Source organism: Coffea arabica, chromosome 8e (genome assembly GCF_036785885.1).
Source record: "Coffea arabica cultivar ET-39 chromosome 8e, Coffea Arabica ET-39 HiFi, whole genome shotgun sequence".
In the NCBI taxonomy this organism is placed as follows: Eukaryota; Viridiplantae; Streptophyta; class Magnoliopsida; order Gentianales; family Rubiaceae; genus Coffea; species Coffea arabica.
The window spans coordinates 50,838,250-50,853,220 of record NC_092324.1 but is presented as its reverse complement, the minus strand read 5'-3'; the positions used below and the strand labels follow the sequence as shown (position 1 = coordinate 50,853,220).

The 14,971-nt window shown below is 35.9% G+C and overlaps 2 protein-coding genes across 6 annotated transcripts; one reads left to right on the top strand and one right to left on the bottom strand.

Moving 5' to 3' along the window:
• Nucleotides 1-1,306: 1,306 nt before the first annotated feature.
• LOC113703636 (glutathione S-transferase T1) lies at nt 1,307-5,283 on the top strand. Of its 3 annotated transcripts, none has more exons than XM_072061461.1 (7): nt 1,307-1,758; nt 1,871-1,978; nt 2,095-2,155; nt 2,616-2,669; nt 3,139-3,218; nt 3,806-4,011; nt 4,800-5,283. In XM_072061461.1, exons 3-7 carry the CDS (start codon nt 2,106-2,108, stop codon nt 5,010-5,012), a joined length of 603 nt encoding a protein of 200 aa, XP_071917562.1. In that variant the 5' UTR covers nt 1,307-1,758; nt 1,871-1,978; nt 2,095-2,105; the 3' UTR covers nt 5,013-5,283. The 3 variants fall into 3 exon arrangements, with proteins under 3 accessions (XP_071917562.1, XP_027080870.1, XP_071917561.1); XM_027225069.2 differs by having other exon boundaries at nt 1,307-1,798; nt 1,905-1,978; XM_072061460.1 differs by lacking the exons at nt 1,871-1,978; nt 2,095-2,155 and having other exon boundaries at nt 1,307-1,798.
• Nucleotides 5,284-5,346: 63 nt separating this feature from the next.
• LOC113703635 (probable copper-transporting ATPase HMA5) lies at nt 5,347-12,798 on the bottom strand. 3 transcript variants are annotated; one of them, XM_027225067.2, is made up of 8 exons: nt 12,664-12,798; nt 12,282-12,554; nt 9,581-9,861; nt 7,315-8,706; nt 6,935-7,189; nt 6,690-6,812; nt 6,087-6,566; nt 5,347-5,909 (listed from the first exon to the last, which is right to left on the bottom strand). In XM_027225067.2, the coding sequence occupies exons 3-8, from the start codon at nt 9,833-9,835 to the stop codon at nt 5,493-5,495; spliced, it is 2,922 nt and encodes a 973-aa protein (XP_027080868.1). In that variant the 5' UTR covers nt 9,836-9,861; nt 12,282-12,554; nt 12,664-12,798; the 3' UTR covers nt 5,347-5,492. The 3 variants fall into 3 exon arrangements, with proteins under 3 accessions (XP_027080868.1, XP_027080869.1, XP_071917560.1); XM_027225068.2 differs by having other exon boundaries at nt 9,608-9,861; XM_072061459.1 differs by lacking the exons at nt 12,282-12,554; nt 12,664-12,798 and having other exon boundaries at nt 9,581-10,372.
• Between the last annotated feature and the right edge of the window lie 2,173 nt (nt 12,799-14,971).

The window sequence follows — 14,971 nt, the reverse complement described above, 5'->3', positions numbered from 1 at the left end:
GTGTGTATTTTTTTCAGCACAAGAATCCTAACTGAATGCTTAATTCTGATAAGAATCAATAGAATTACTTTAGCTATCTTATCTTTTCTACCAAATCTACTCTTGTTTATTAATTATATTCAAAATTCTTATCTAATTAAATAACTTAATATTCTCTATCTAATGATTTTCTATTTCTCTTTTCTACCTTTTTTAATGACTTTCACATATTCTCTATACTTATCATATAATATATTTCATCTTTTATATTACTTTGATTTAAAAATAAATATTGTTATTTTCATACTTAAAAATTTTAAGCTAATTAAATCATAGGTTCTATTTCTTTTTTTGGATGAAAAGATATAAGGGCAAAATTGTTAAATTTAACTTATTAAGTATTCAGTTATAAATGTTTATCAAACAGTATAAATAGGTTCAGCATTAAAATTCAAACATTCATATATTTCTTTTCAATGCTTAAAATTCAATAAATTAAATTATTTCAGTATTTAGATTTCAGATTTCAGAATTCAGAATTCAGATTCGGCTTTATCAAACGGAACCTTAGGCCCTATTTGACAATTTAATTTAATATTTAAACTTAATAGATTCAGATTTTAACATGTTCACACGCGTTTGATAACAAAAAATAGGATATCTGAATTAATTAAATGGTATTAAATTTTTTTGATAAAACTTGCTCTCAAAAATAGGTGATAAGTTATTTACTTGTCATTTATGTGATATTTACTCAAATGTATCAAATTTAAATCTTATTTGATAAATCAATTTAATACTTAAACTTAATGAATCTAGATGCATTTGATAACAAAAAATAGAACATCTAAATTAATAATTAAGTGGTACTGAATTTTTTAATCAAAACTTGCTCTAAAAAATAAGTGATAAACTATTCACTTATCATTTAAATATATTATATTTAGTCCTTAATAATGCCATAAATTAATGGATCCGGACTTCGATTTTCAAATTTCAGATTTTAGTTTTGAAATATCAGTTTTATCAAACGCACCATTAGTGCTTCATAATTCAATAGCTTAAAGGATAAACTTCAAATTTTGTATTTCAGATTTTAATTTTCACATTTCAATTTTATCAAACGTACCCTTAATGAATTTCTCTAACCCCAAGTGAATAATCAATTATCATAAATTGTTTAATGATTATAACCGCGTAAATCCAATCAAATTTTTTTTAAGAGATCAAAAAGGTTCCAAAAAAAAGGGAAAATGATAAAAAAGATTGATTCCGAAAAGACAGAACATTTTTCGAATTCATTACCAATCAAAAAATGTTAGGCATTGTGCAATTGTTGCTTGTCACCAGAGATTTGGAAAGATCCTACGAGAAAGCGAGAGAGATTAGAAAATGGGAGAAAAAAAAGTTATTAAACGATTGTTCATAGTTCAGAGATGGATAATTGTGCTGCTGGACCCAGCCTAGATTTTTTTTCTTAAGGCCCATCTATTAATTGAGGACCCAAATTGCAGACGGCTCTGTCGTCCACCGTTCTACAGGCCCAATACCCTTCGTGCTACGAGGTCCCACTTTATCTGCCAGATTCTCCTTTCTAACTCCACCGTGCAGCTGACTTCTTCCTCTCCGGTTATCTGTTCCTCTCCTAGAAACAAAGCCAGCAAAGTTCAAAACTTTGTCTCATCATTCATTACGTTCTCTGTGTATATACCAGCGTGTGTTAGTGCGTGAGAAAAGAAAGAAACTATAGCAAAATGAAGTTGAAATTGTATGCAGATCGTATGTCTCAACCGTCACGTGCGGTTCTCATCTTCTGCAGGTAAATTTATTCATTGCCTCCCTAAATTCAACTTTTCTAATGCCTTGCTCCCTTTTTCTTGTTCTTAATTAGATTTTCCTTGGTTCTGGGGCTTATATGTGTAAAGGGTAAATGGGATAGACTTTGAGGAAGTTAAAGTTGACATTTCTAAACGCCAGCAATTAACTCCTGAATTTGCAGGTTAGTTTTCCCTCAAGAAATCTTCTTTAAATGGTGCATAGTGACAAAAATTGTTTGTTTTTTTTCTTGTTATTGTTTTTGTTTAATATTAAAGTTTGGCTATGATGCTGTTTCAGAAATCAATCCCATGAAGAAAGTACCAGCGATAGTCGACGGAAGATTTAAGCTCTTTGAGAGGTAGTATTATAGAGTGATATTAATTGAATGCACCATGAGATGGATTTAGGATGATATGCTTCTAGTTCTAGTTCCAATTCCACGTTTTTGCCTTTAGGCCCTGGTTAAGAAATTTATATTCTATGAACTATGCACCAAAAGAAAAGGATGAATGTCATGGGGAGCATGACGGCCGATGATCTTGATTCTTGAGTAAGAACTCAACTTCTTTAGGCTTATCAATCATTATTAGATAGTAATGCATTTCAGAGTTTAGGAGTTGGTTACTTGTTGCATTTTACATGGCCTAGTTTCCCCAAAGATGCAAGTATAAGAAGCAGAAGGGGCTACTGACTGTGATATTCTCTATTTTGTCGGTTTCTCTTTTATTGATTTCCTTTTTTTAACTCCCATTATGATCTAGGATTCCTTTACCTGCTTTTCAAAATGAGTTTTATTCATTGGGATCTCTTCTTTTCAGCCATGCAATTCTTCAATATCTGGCTTCTGCTTTTCCTGGAGTTGCTGATCATTGGTAAGTCTGGTTTTTTGAACTCTGGGTTACTGGTTAGAGATCTCTCACATTAAAATTCATGTTTCGTGCAACTATAAGCATCAGTGACAGGAATCAGAAATATATTTTAATTCCTAAAAGAAATGTTTTTTGGTCGGAACTTATAACTCAAACTTTGAATCAAATATGTTACAGGACCTTGAAACCTGACCACGTCTCACAATTTCTTTTAATTCTTCACCAGCCTGACATCCTCTATAAATGTGATCTGTTTGTTGGTTTTTTCCTATGGCTTTGGCTGTACCACTTTTTACAATTTGTTGCTAATCAACATAAGCTAGAAATTACTGCCACAATTTTTTTATATCATGTCTTCATTCAATGCTTTTATCCTAATTGTAGAATAACCTTGCATCTTCTAACCACTTGGCATTGGGCGTTGTCAATGGATATTCCTGATCATCTTTCTGTTTGCTCTTCCTATTGGAAGGTATCCTGCAGACCTCTTCAAAAGAGCAAAAATCAACTCGGTTTTAGATTGGCATCATTCGAATTTACGCCGTGGTGCAGGTACCTTGTCTTTAACTTTGGCCATGTATTGAATTTGTAAGATTGCTTTCTCTTTGCTTGCTTGGTTATCTTTTAAGGAGTTATGGTACAAAATCTTTCACGTCCAAATCCAACTTGAGCAGAACAATCTAGCAATAAATCCCTGAATGTTAATCTTCATGATTGAATTTGAGTAGGTATGTAATATGTTATGCCCTCATCAGAGTCCATCAATGGTCTCAATATGATATGCATGAATCATAATGTTAGTCTTGCAACCCAAATAATTTGCATAAGGTACCCAACCAACCATAGTAGGCTACAAGATGATTGTGGGTCCTTCCTCCTTATCATGTCAAGGCTGCTAGTCCTTATGAAGGGAATTTGGAGGCTTAATAATGTATGGATACCTGTTGATTAGGCTGAGCACGTTTTCTGTTAATTATGCAAAGTAAAAAGGAAAGTTTTTTTGAAGAATTGGGGATCTTCCAATGATGGCAAGTCACGTTAATTTGCAATATCTATACTGTCTCTAACATTAAGCAGTTATTGATGCCAGACCCTTGCTTCATTAGGATAATGACCTTAAAGCTGTTTTATGTTTACAGCTCCACTTGTTCTTAACAAAGCACTTGCTCCTGCACTTGGTCTGCCTTTGAATCCAAAAGCAGCAGCTGAAGCTGAAATAATCCTGTCAGCTTCTCTTGCAAAGATAGAATCCTTTTGGCTCAAGGGGAATGGGCGGTTTTTGCTGGGAAGCTTGCAACCTTCCATAGCAGACCTGAGTTTAGTCTGTGAAATTATGCAACTGGAGGTAAACAAAGATGTTATTTTCATCGTGTTAATTTATTATTTTTGAATTTCATAGAACATTATTTACCACGTTTTCAGCCAAATCATTACTTGACCAAAATAGTAATTCTTCTAAATGACAGATATTATCCTTGTAGTATTACTAAGTCTAGCTAGGTACTTTTTACAATCTAATGTCCAGCCTAGAAATGCACCAGTGCTATAAAAATCTGGAATGGGTTCTTATTTTTGAATGAGATACTATGACGAAGCAGCAATGTACGTCAATGGAACTCTAGTTTCACTGCTTATTGAGCTGATGCCAGCTTTTGTGTGTTTTGACGTTACGTAAATCGCTTCCCCATGGATGCATGCAGAGTTCATTAGCGCTAGTCATGAATATAAAACTTGGTGTCTGCAACCTCCCCTGTCTTGTACTTGAGTGACTTTGTCTTTACTCCTCTCAACACTGTTTCAGCATTTTTTTTTCCTTTTCTGATGCTGTGAACAGTTAAGACCTTATAGAAATAATGTCAACTAATATAATAATTTACCAGGTGTTCTCGTGCTTCTGGTTTGTAATCTCTTCTAGTCAGCGGTACTGTGGGGGAATTTCTTTGCCGCACAGTCGAGCATTCTTAGTTTGTAGCTTTATTTTCTATGATTATGTTTTCTATAAGTAAAATTGTTGTTGGGAAGCTCCCCCGGCTTTTTCTTTTCTCCTCATTTAGATGAGCTTGATTGATAATTTAACTGTAAAAAGCTTATACTATAATAAGCTGAAATTCCAACTCCACCTTTCCAATGTAGGTCTTGGATGACGAGGTTCGTGCAAGAATTTTAGGCCCACACAAGAAAGTTATCAAGTGGATTGATGACACAAGAAATGCTACTCAACCTCATTTTGATGAGATGCATGCCATTCTCTTCAAAGCAAAAGAGAAGCTATTGAAGATGCACTCAGATGCAGGCAGTGATCAGACAGAAAGTAGCAGAAAACCAGCTTTGCCTTCAAAGATCTGAGAATGCAGCTCTAATGGTCAAGTAGCGTGTCATTTTCTGGTTGTATGTCAGCCAACAAGCCGCCGGATCTGGTATGTAAAAGGAAATCCAGAATGCAGACATGCTGTTGTCAGTTTCTGGGTAATAATTCGGTTATTTCTAAGGATCTTAACACGCCATATGCTTGAACTAAAGCTTTTTGTATTCGTTGTACACATGGTAGCTAGTGCAATAACGTGATTCGAATATCTTCTTACCTTGTGATACATGATTCTTGTCTTTTACCCTGTTATCTTGTCTTTTTGTTAATATAATTACCACTTCAGAATCTTGTAGCAATGGGCAACATCTCAGATGAAAAAGAAAGCAGACTGACAATATTTACAAGTTTCTTTATACTTTAACTACAACATAGCCTGGAAATCAGACGCATGATGGAAAAGTTATCCACAATTGAGGGAGCGGGAGATATCATAGTTCTTATATTTGTTTCATGCATCTTCACTCTACAGTTAATCCTTGCAACTCCAGAGCATCTAACTTCTTAGGTCTCCGATAGTTCTTCAACAAAAGGGAGCAGCAAACAACAGTCAGAGAAGAAGCTGCCATTGCAGCCCCAGCAACCCATGGGGGTAAGCAAATTCCAGTAGACGGAAAAAGTGCCCCAGCAGCAACCGGAATGGCAATGAGATTATATGCCAAAGCCCAAATATAGTTGAGGCAAATTCGACGAAAAGTGTACCGAGAAAGGTCTATGGCAGTAATAACATCCTCCAAATTGCTTTTCATGAGTACTATGTCAGCTGCTTCAATAGCTATGTCTGTACCAGCACCAATTGCCATTCCAATATCCGCTGCTACAAGTGCTGGTGAATCATTAATTCCGTCTCCCACCATTGCCACAACAAAGTTCAAAGCCTGTGAACATGTCCAAATCATGAGAACAATGTCTAATTAAAAATGTGGAATTCTTTATAAATAATTGAGACTGTGGGACTAGGAGATGGCTCTAACTAGGTCATTTGTGACTTATCCATCTATAATTTTACAACGGTAAGAGCATTGTTGTTTATTGAACCAACCCCTGGTTTGTACCTGCAAATCCTTCACTTTTTCTGCTTTCACCTCTGGCTTGGCTTCTGCAATGACGGTACCAATTCCAACTTCTTTGGCAACGGCATGAGCAGTTCCCCAGTTGTCACCTGTAACCAATATACTCTTGATTTGCATGGAAGTGAGAATGGAAATGACTTCTTGAGCTTCGGGTTTCACTGGATCAGATATTGCAACAACTCCAACTAGCTCATGATCAATTGACACAAGAATTCCAGTCTGAGCAAACCCTTCTGTTTCCTCCAGAAAATTTTCAGCACTAACTGGAATTGCTACATTCTTTTTTAACATTAAGTGCTTGTTTCCTACAATTACTTCCCTATTTCGAACAACAGCCATCACGCCCTGCCCTGTTATTGACTCAAATTGCTTCACTTCGGGCCAGACATTGCTCTCTTCTTCTTCTCTAAATTTTTTAGCATATTCAACAATTGCCTTGGCTAAAGGGTGCTCGCTGTTCACCTGATGAATCACAATGGACCACTAAATGTCAAGTCCAATTTTGAGTTCTGTTATTTCTAACACTGAATTTAATCAAGCAGCATTAAAGCAAATTAGAGTAGTCATGAATAGGTAAAAGTTTACCTCCACAGCAGCAACCATTTCATAAAATTCTCGAAGTGCCATACTTTTCAAAAGCCTCGTCTCGACAACCATTGGCTTGCCAATTGTGAGAGTCCCAGTCTTATCAAAAACTATACACTCTACCTGTTAAATCATGCAGATATTTAATGTGAAAGTTTATGAAGCATTATGAAAATCTTTAGCGCTAGGATATATCCAGTTTTCATCGTTGGAATTGGCTGAAATTATAATTACCAGCTTCTAACCTTATGTGCACTTTCTAATGCCTGACCACCTTTAATCAGGACACCCTGAGAAGCACCAACTCCAGTACCAACCATAACAGCCGTTGGAGTGGCAAGGCCAAGGGCACATGGGCAGGCTATTACCATGACAGAAATGCCAAATTGGAGGGCAAGCTGGAAGCTATCCATAGAGGATGGAATCAAAGATTTTGGGTAGGCATTAAGTTTTCCAGCTAAAAACCAGGCAAGCCAAGTTGAAAATGAAAGAAAAACAACCTGTGTAATGTGAAACACAGATAGTTGTTAAAATTCCAAAAATAAAACTCAAGCTACTTCCAGTTATTCTTGATGTAGAATAATGTGTGAAAGAATCCCAGATTTGGAAATAGCTATACACTTACAAGAGGTACGAAGAACTTTGAGATACGATCAGCAAATTTTTGCACGGGAGCTTTAGCCATTTGCGCTGACTCAACAAGTCGAACTATCTGGGAAAGAGCGCTTTCTGATCCAACCTTTGTTGCCATTATATGTAGCACCCCATTCTCGTTGAAAGTTCCTCCAATGACCGCATCGCCCTTCCTTTTTATGACAGGTCTTGGCTCTCCAGTTATCATGCTCTCATTTACATTACTTTCTCCCCAGATAACAAAACCATCACAAGCCACTTTTGCACCAGGAATGATTTTAATCACATCATTCTTTTGTATTAGTTGACTCTCTATTTCTTCTTCTTTTGTCACATTGCCTTCATCATCAAGGGTTAACAATATTGCTGTCTCTGGAGCCAAGTCCATGAGCTTGGTGATGGCCTGACATGTTTTGCCCTTTGCCAGAACCTCAAGATACTTGCCAAGTAAAATGAATGAAATAAGCATTGAACTGGTCTCAAAAAAATCAGTAGACTTAAAATTTGGGGAGCTTGCAGCTCTCAATACTGAGTATACCGAATAGAAGTATGCTGCATTTGTTCCCAGGGCAACCAGAACATCCATGTTTGGGGAACCATTACGTAATGCTTTATAAGAGCCAGCATAAAATCGTCGGCCTATTATGAACTGCACTGGTGTAGACAGCGCCCACCTCAAAACTTCTCCAATGCTGAGCATGTTAACAATTTTCATATCTAGTCCATCCTTAAGAACTGGGATGTACATGAAGATCATGGAGGTCAAGAAAACAGGAATGCTAAAAACCAAGCTCCACAGCAATGAATTGTAATACTGTATGATTTCTTCTTGCTTATGGGTTCCTCTTCCTCCCCTCTCAGGAAATATCGTTGCCTTGAAATGTCCTGATCCAGTTGATTCAATAACTCGAATGAAATTTCTTGGTCCTGTTACATCTGCTAGATATGAAATGGAAACTTTATGAAGCTCAGCCTCGACGTGTATATCCTGTATTCCTGGCTGTCCTTCGAGAGAGCTTACTATCATTTGCATGTTATTTTCATTATACAGTCCATCAACTTTGAGCTGTATTTTATTTCTACTCTCCCCTGTACCAACAATAATGGCTTCAAACCCTATATCATCTATTGCCTGCAAAAGTTCTTTGCAGCTTAACAACTTGGGATCACATTTCACTTCAGCCTCTCCTGTTGCTAAAGCAACTCGCGCTCTCTGTACACCAGGAACAAGCTTTAACACGGATTCAACAGCACCGGAGCAAGAAGTGCAAGCCATTCCGACAATCCTTATCCTGCATACCAAAATACATTTCTGGTTTGCCGTTTCCTCTATTAATGTAGCCTTGAATCCTATGTCTTCAATGGTCTGACGGATTGTTTCCTCCTGAATGTTGATGGACAAGATTGTCAAGCATCTTGCAAACTATACTCTAGAAGACGAGCAAATTGGAACGCATCGCTCTTGGGCTCCTTATATAAGTGTCTATAAGTAAACGTGGTTTGGCGAGAGTTTGTGTAGCATAAAATATAACTCAACAGCAGCAGATAATTGTTCCCTTGAAATCCCTGATTCTAAATTTTAGTACTTAAACTTTTTTTCTTTTACAAGTAAAAGCTATTTAAATAACGTTTAGATGCAATTCTGACCAGTGATTTATCCTATTTTAAGTTGAAAAAAGTTATCACAAACCATTTTGGCTTTCCAAAAAAAACAAATCTTTCAAATCCTATAGAAATACGTTTCAGAATTAACATGGTGGAGCTAGGAATTTAGATGCTTTATATTACTTAGAATTTAGACGTTAGTTCCAATTTCCTCTCTCTAAGACTTCACCTCTCTGTTCTATAAGACAGTTTATATTCAAATCCTCCCCCTTTTACCCCACCCCCTGATTTCCAAATGAATTACTTCACTTTCTTTCAATTTCTCCATTTCACCACAATGTGCCAGTAACACAATTTAGAGAGTGCTTTTTACACTTGCACTCTATTTAATTTTCGTAGCTGATGGTTTTTTCTGCAAAATTTTTGCTTTCAAACACACGAAAATTCAGATTCACAATTGGCCCTCAAAGTTGATGGGGATGAAAACAGCGCTGATGTTTATATATGGTATAAACTATAAAACATATCTGTTTAGTCGATAAAAGAGAATGAAGGAAACTTAGTAGCAGTGCAAAGCTACGAACTAAAAACAGGCTAAAACATTCTCATGTCAAGAATATAACAGAACTAAAATGTCTTTAATGTTGACTTACATTGACAGAACTTGGACAGAAAATGACCTGCGTTCTATCTTTCAAGACATCAACTGCCACCTCTTTGATCCCTGGAAGTCTTTTGATGGCTTTCTCAACCGAGCCAGCACATGCAGAGCAAGTCATGCCTATAACTGAGAACAAAGCCTTGGTTTCTGATTCCTGCATGCTCTTCTCTTCATCAGATGAAACTCCTTTTGGGTACTCGGGCATTGAAGAACAGCCTTGGTGACGAATCCTACTCTCTACCCTCATTTCTCATGCATACCGCTGATTGCAACCTACATTCAGTACACTGAGGAATCCTTCATCTTGATCTTTGACATATTTATAGTGCAAAATTTACCCTTTCGGTTAAATTTTTTAAATGAACACTTTGATCATGACTACACATGAATGAGTCACTGGCAAGTTCACGCTCTCTCGCTCAAAAAAAAAAAAATTCTCAAAAAAAAAGAGAAAAAGTTCAAGCTCCCTCTGATTATGACGACATCAAAATCTTTGTCCCGTTGTTTATTCAATCTGCAGGGTGAGTATTTTCAGTTGCATTGAAAGTAAAGTAGCTTTATGATGATTCCGACTTGATTTGATGGATTCCCATTGCTGTCTTCTTCGTTTTTCTCAATCTTAGACCAGGCCATGCACTAGTACTGTTACAGTCAGAATCTATTCTTGATTTTGTTGGATGGAAACCTGGACACTCAATTTGGAACAATATTTGGCAGTGATATAATGGATCTCTCTCGAAAATAATCTAAGTTTGTAATGCCTCGTCTTGAAATTTGAAGGTATGGTTGTGTATAACTAATCGTTGACCAATCTTTCTAGTACATTTTCACCTTCTTTTCCAATAATAGGATATCAATATAGATATAGAACGCTACAAGATGCTAGTGCAACAACTCACCAAGGACGTAATAAAATATGCATTAAAAAGAAATAAGAAAATCACTTCCTTTGCCTCTTGTTTCATGTTTTTTTTAATTGTTTTAATTTGTATAAATAAAAAGAATGCATTATTGCAACTTCAATGAAAATAAAAAATACTCCACTAATTTGGCGACCGAATTGCTTGACATGTCAAAAGGGCACTCTCGTGATTATATTTTGTGTAAGTAGTATGCTTGCCACTTTCCAAAGGCAAAGTGTCCAAAATAGTGCCTTTTTTGTGTTTTGTACAATTGGAAGATATATATTTGTGTTTGGATAGAGTATTATTTGAAATATTACTTGAAATAATTACTGTAACATTTTTTGTGATATGATGTATGTGAGATAAAAAGGTAGTTGAAAATATAAAAAGGTGGATTGAAAAATGTGTTTATAATGCAAGCGAAATATTATATGAAATAATTTAGCAATCCAAACACACTGTGCGCTAAAAAAGTGCATTTGCATGCTTGAATTGCTCTAATTTTTTTATTATTTGTCTCACTTTTGGATGTACGCTAAAAAATTGAATTATATTATGTTTAAATAAAAGATACTACTAAAAAAACATCATACTAATTCAATTATTTTGGGCAAAAGATCTTCTGTTACGCTTTTGTTATGTGACATCCTATACCTCCAAGGATGTAGTTGGGTTGCTTGATTTTTCCTGGATAATGATAAAAGTTTGTTAACACTTCGGCCTTTTGTTGCTGGGCCCGTAATCCAACTTTCCCAAAGCTGATTTACTTTATACTTTATAGGAGGCCCAGCCACTAATGGAGTGAGCAATTACCACCAGAAAATGCTTAATCACTCTCTTTCGAATTTTATTTTTTCAAAATAGAAAATGAACCCAATCATGTCATGGTATGGTTCCTTCCAGTGTAGATTTCCACTTTCCCCGCAATGTGAGTGAAAAGAAAAAAAAAGAAAGATAATTTAGGTACGAAAGGAATACAAGGCATTAAAGAAAGGGAAGACTTCATAGTAAAAAAGCTTTAATTAGAAGACCTACATATCAATTTGGTGAAAAACAGTGGGAAAAAAGGTTTGGTTGCTCTATTCATGTGTTTGCTAGGTTATGATCTTTTGGATAATTCTCTTTGAAATTAATTTGTATATATTGACAATAGATACATACACTAGCGATGCCAGCTAATTGATGATATATATATATATATATATATATATATATATATATATAGACTAGCAATGCAACTTAATTTTAAATTGAATTCGAACTCAATTTTTGTACATGTGATATAGTGTATACATTGTTAATATATACAAAATTAATATTTTTTTAGTGATAAATTCTTTTAGACAATATGGTACACGTCCCATTTATGCGTTATTGCAGTCATATCATCTGCAATGTGAGAAATTCCACTATAGCAGCATCAATGAAGAAAAGCTTTTGTTCTAAGAAACCATTTTGGTAAGAAAAGAGGTCCAAAAGTCCTTAATAGAAATTAATCTTTCCTTTCTCAATCACCGTACAAGGTGTTAATCTTTAGTGAATGGCATAACCCATTCAATCAAAATGCTGATTGTTCAAAGCACTAGAACTATCCTCCCACCTCCTTTTTCCCGGAGTAAAACAGAAATTTATGGAACCATGACAAGGAACGTGAGAAATAAGACTAAGCAAGATTTAAATAAGGACGATATGGACGATGAAAAGATCCAACATCCAAGAGCAAATCAGTGGATAAAACATCAATTCCACTCAAGAGAAAAAGATGTCCTGATTTATAGAACACTTTACCTAGTTTGAAAGTGCATCCATTGATCTTCAGATGACTGAAAATAACTGTTCAGGCTTGAAAATCCAACTGAAGCAAAGATACAGCTGCCGTGCGCAGCTTGCTTTGCCACACCTTGTCATTTGTGTATATATGCTCCCAATAATTAGCTAAGCCTGGAATGAAATCTCACTATCTGATGGTAACAAAGAAGGGTTATCTTTCTGTTTGTCTCTTAACAGCTTTTCTTTGATTCTCCCTTGCTGTGTGTGTTGCTGTTGCTGTTGCGTTCTACCCTGAAACCGCACATTGAATTAAAGCAAAAAACTCTTTGGCCCTTTACTTTTGATCAGCCCTTTATACATAATAAATTGGACAGCGTACCAATGAGACGCCTCATGTTACCTTTTAACGTTTCGCACTAAAATTGCAGGTCTCTCTCATTTTTGCTTCGCCACGTTAAACTCTCCCGCATGCATTGGATAATTGATGAGAGTCACCAAGAAGATAGGTTATTTCTCAAGCAAATTCCATTTTCTGCGTCTTAAATTTGCATGATTGGTTTCTACCTTTTACCCAATCATGTACTCGATCTAGCCAATCTTTACATACACTACAGGAAAAAAAAAAGAAAAAAGAAAAAAAAGGGTGAGGGAAAGAAAAAGGCAAGAATTTGAGAGAGGAATCTTATTATTATGTGGTTGATGTGGCCACTGGTCGGGTGCTTTTATTGACCATCCAATAACAATCCCACTTTCATTCCATGGTTGTGCCGAAAGGCTGAGAACTCAAAGGATTGGTCTTAGACCAAATCCCAGTCTGGAGAACTGTTTCAAATGAGATTCTTCTCATATCCAAATAAATGGAGCATAACTGTAATGGCATGAGCAGTTTCTAGCTATAAAATGTGTAAGCAAATATGTTGAATTCCCCAAGATCATGTACAGCATCAAATTAACCAAACAGTAGATTTATCTTTGTGACAGCCCCACCTCCCCCTAAGGCGAACCAAAGGGTTCGGCGGACCGTCTGCCCAACTCTCGCCGGGACTCACTACAGTTCTCAAATAAATTACAACACTCACATCCAATAACATAGGGTACAACCTCAATAATAAATGAAATAACATTTCCCAAGCTTAGAACGTATACTTACATACATAACAAATCTCAAGTAGTGGTACAATTCTCCGAATAAAATCAAAAGTTCTCAGTTCTCAAATCAATTACAATTACAATATCAGCCTCAAATATTACATCAAATACTCATCAAGTGAATCGAATTCAAATTATACATGAGATAACCCTTCAGACACTCTAATAACTTATCACACGCACTTCCTTTGCCTCGAGCCCTGTGGAGGAGAAAAATGTTTTGGGGTGAGCTAGACGCTCAGCGAGTGTCCAGTAAAATCAATAATCAATTACATTTCACAATAATGCATTTAGATGATGGCATGATCCAGTGATCAAATGCAAGTTTGTTGCTCTTGTAAGCCAGTAAAATCCTCGTACTTAGAACTCCAACGCTCAAACGGATCAATTAACAATCAAATAGTAATAGGAACCATCGGTGCTCCAAATAAACAGTGGTGGAGACGTTGAGTTTAAGCACAAGACTTCCCAAAAACTCATTGGAGCCAAATCATTTCATGATACACATGCAAGCACTCATGATATGCAATCGAGTAAGCAATGCAAGAAATAGTTCGGAAGTAACTTTGGAAATAGTTGTGGAATCACTCACCAACCACAGCTCATGTTCCATCCATCATAGATCATTGTCTTGATCAAGTCCAAGCCCTAGATTACAAATATCATGTCAAGCAAAGGAAATTCTAAAATCAGCAAGTTCCTATCACCTTTTGGCATTTTAATCACAATTGAAGCTACACTTATCCGATTGAAACGAATCTTATGGCGTTATGAAGCTAAGACAGATACCAACATTTCTTATGAAGACCTCCAAAGCCAAATTATACATTTTCATGGTCAAAAATCGAAATCTTAGAGAAAAATGGAAACTGTCCGTGAAACAGGGTTTAAGGGAAGTCAAGGGTATTTCGGTCATTTCACATGCTACAGTACTCCAATTGATCTGAAATTTTGCAGGTAGATAGCTAACTCAAATCTCTACAACTTTCATGTTTTGTCCAACAGCTAGTTCGGTCTAAAACATGGATAAATTTGCAGTCCAAGTTGAGTCCAGAAACAAGGTAAAACTGAAATTACACTTCTAAACTAACCTTTGCATATAACTACAATTACACATACGAATCATAATATACACCACATATCTAATTAGGCCACAATGCCTCTTCACTTGAGCCAATTGATAGCTCCAAAACCAATCACAATTAAACCCCAATTCAAAACCCTAAAATTGAAATTTTCCGCACAAATCTGAAATTTTTCGCAAACAACCACAACTAACATACAAAGGCGCCATTTGACACCATATCAAGCTATCATCCCATGACCAACCAACAATTATCATATAAAATCAGAAAATTCACTAATAAATCAGAAAGTTGTCAAACTCCACTTAAAATCATGAAATCATCCACAAAATAGCATATATAACATCTCTAATCCACCAATTAACAATCACTTGAAGTAGATAAGAAGTTCTTAGCAAGATACCTTCAAATCTCAAGAAAATTGGTAGCTTAGTGCTTCCTCCTCCAAAACAACTCCACCAATAGCTTTAAACC

Excerpts from the sequence above, each read along its gene's own strand:
- LOC113703636 (XM_027225069.2), top strand. The coding sequence starts at position 1,734 with ATGAAGTTGAAATTGTATGCAGATCGTATGTCTCAACCGTCACGTGCG. Across the intron at positions 3,219-3,805 it reads GAATTTACGCCGTGGTGCAG|CTCCACTTGTTCTTAACAAA; the intron begins GTACCTTGTCTT and ends TTATGTTTACAG. Across the intron at positions 4,012-4,799 it reads GTGAAATTATGCAACTGGAG|GTCTTGGATGACGAGGTTCG; the intron begins GTAAACAAAGAT and ends TTTCCAATGTAG.
- LOC113703635 (XM_027225067.2), bottom strand. The coding sequence starts at position 9,835 with ATGAGGGTAGAGAGTAGGATTCGTCACCAAGGCTGTTCTTCAATGCCC. Across the intron at positions 7,190-7,314 it reads CAAAGTTCTTCGTACCTCTT|GTTGTTTTTCTTTCATTTTC; the intron begins GTAAGTGTATAG and ends CACATTACACAG. Across the intron at positions 5,910-6,086 it reads AAAAAGTGAAGGATTTGCAG|GCTTTGAACTTTGTTGTGGC; the intron begins GTACAAACCAGG and ends ACATGTTCACAG.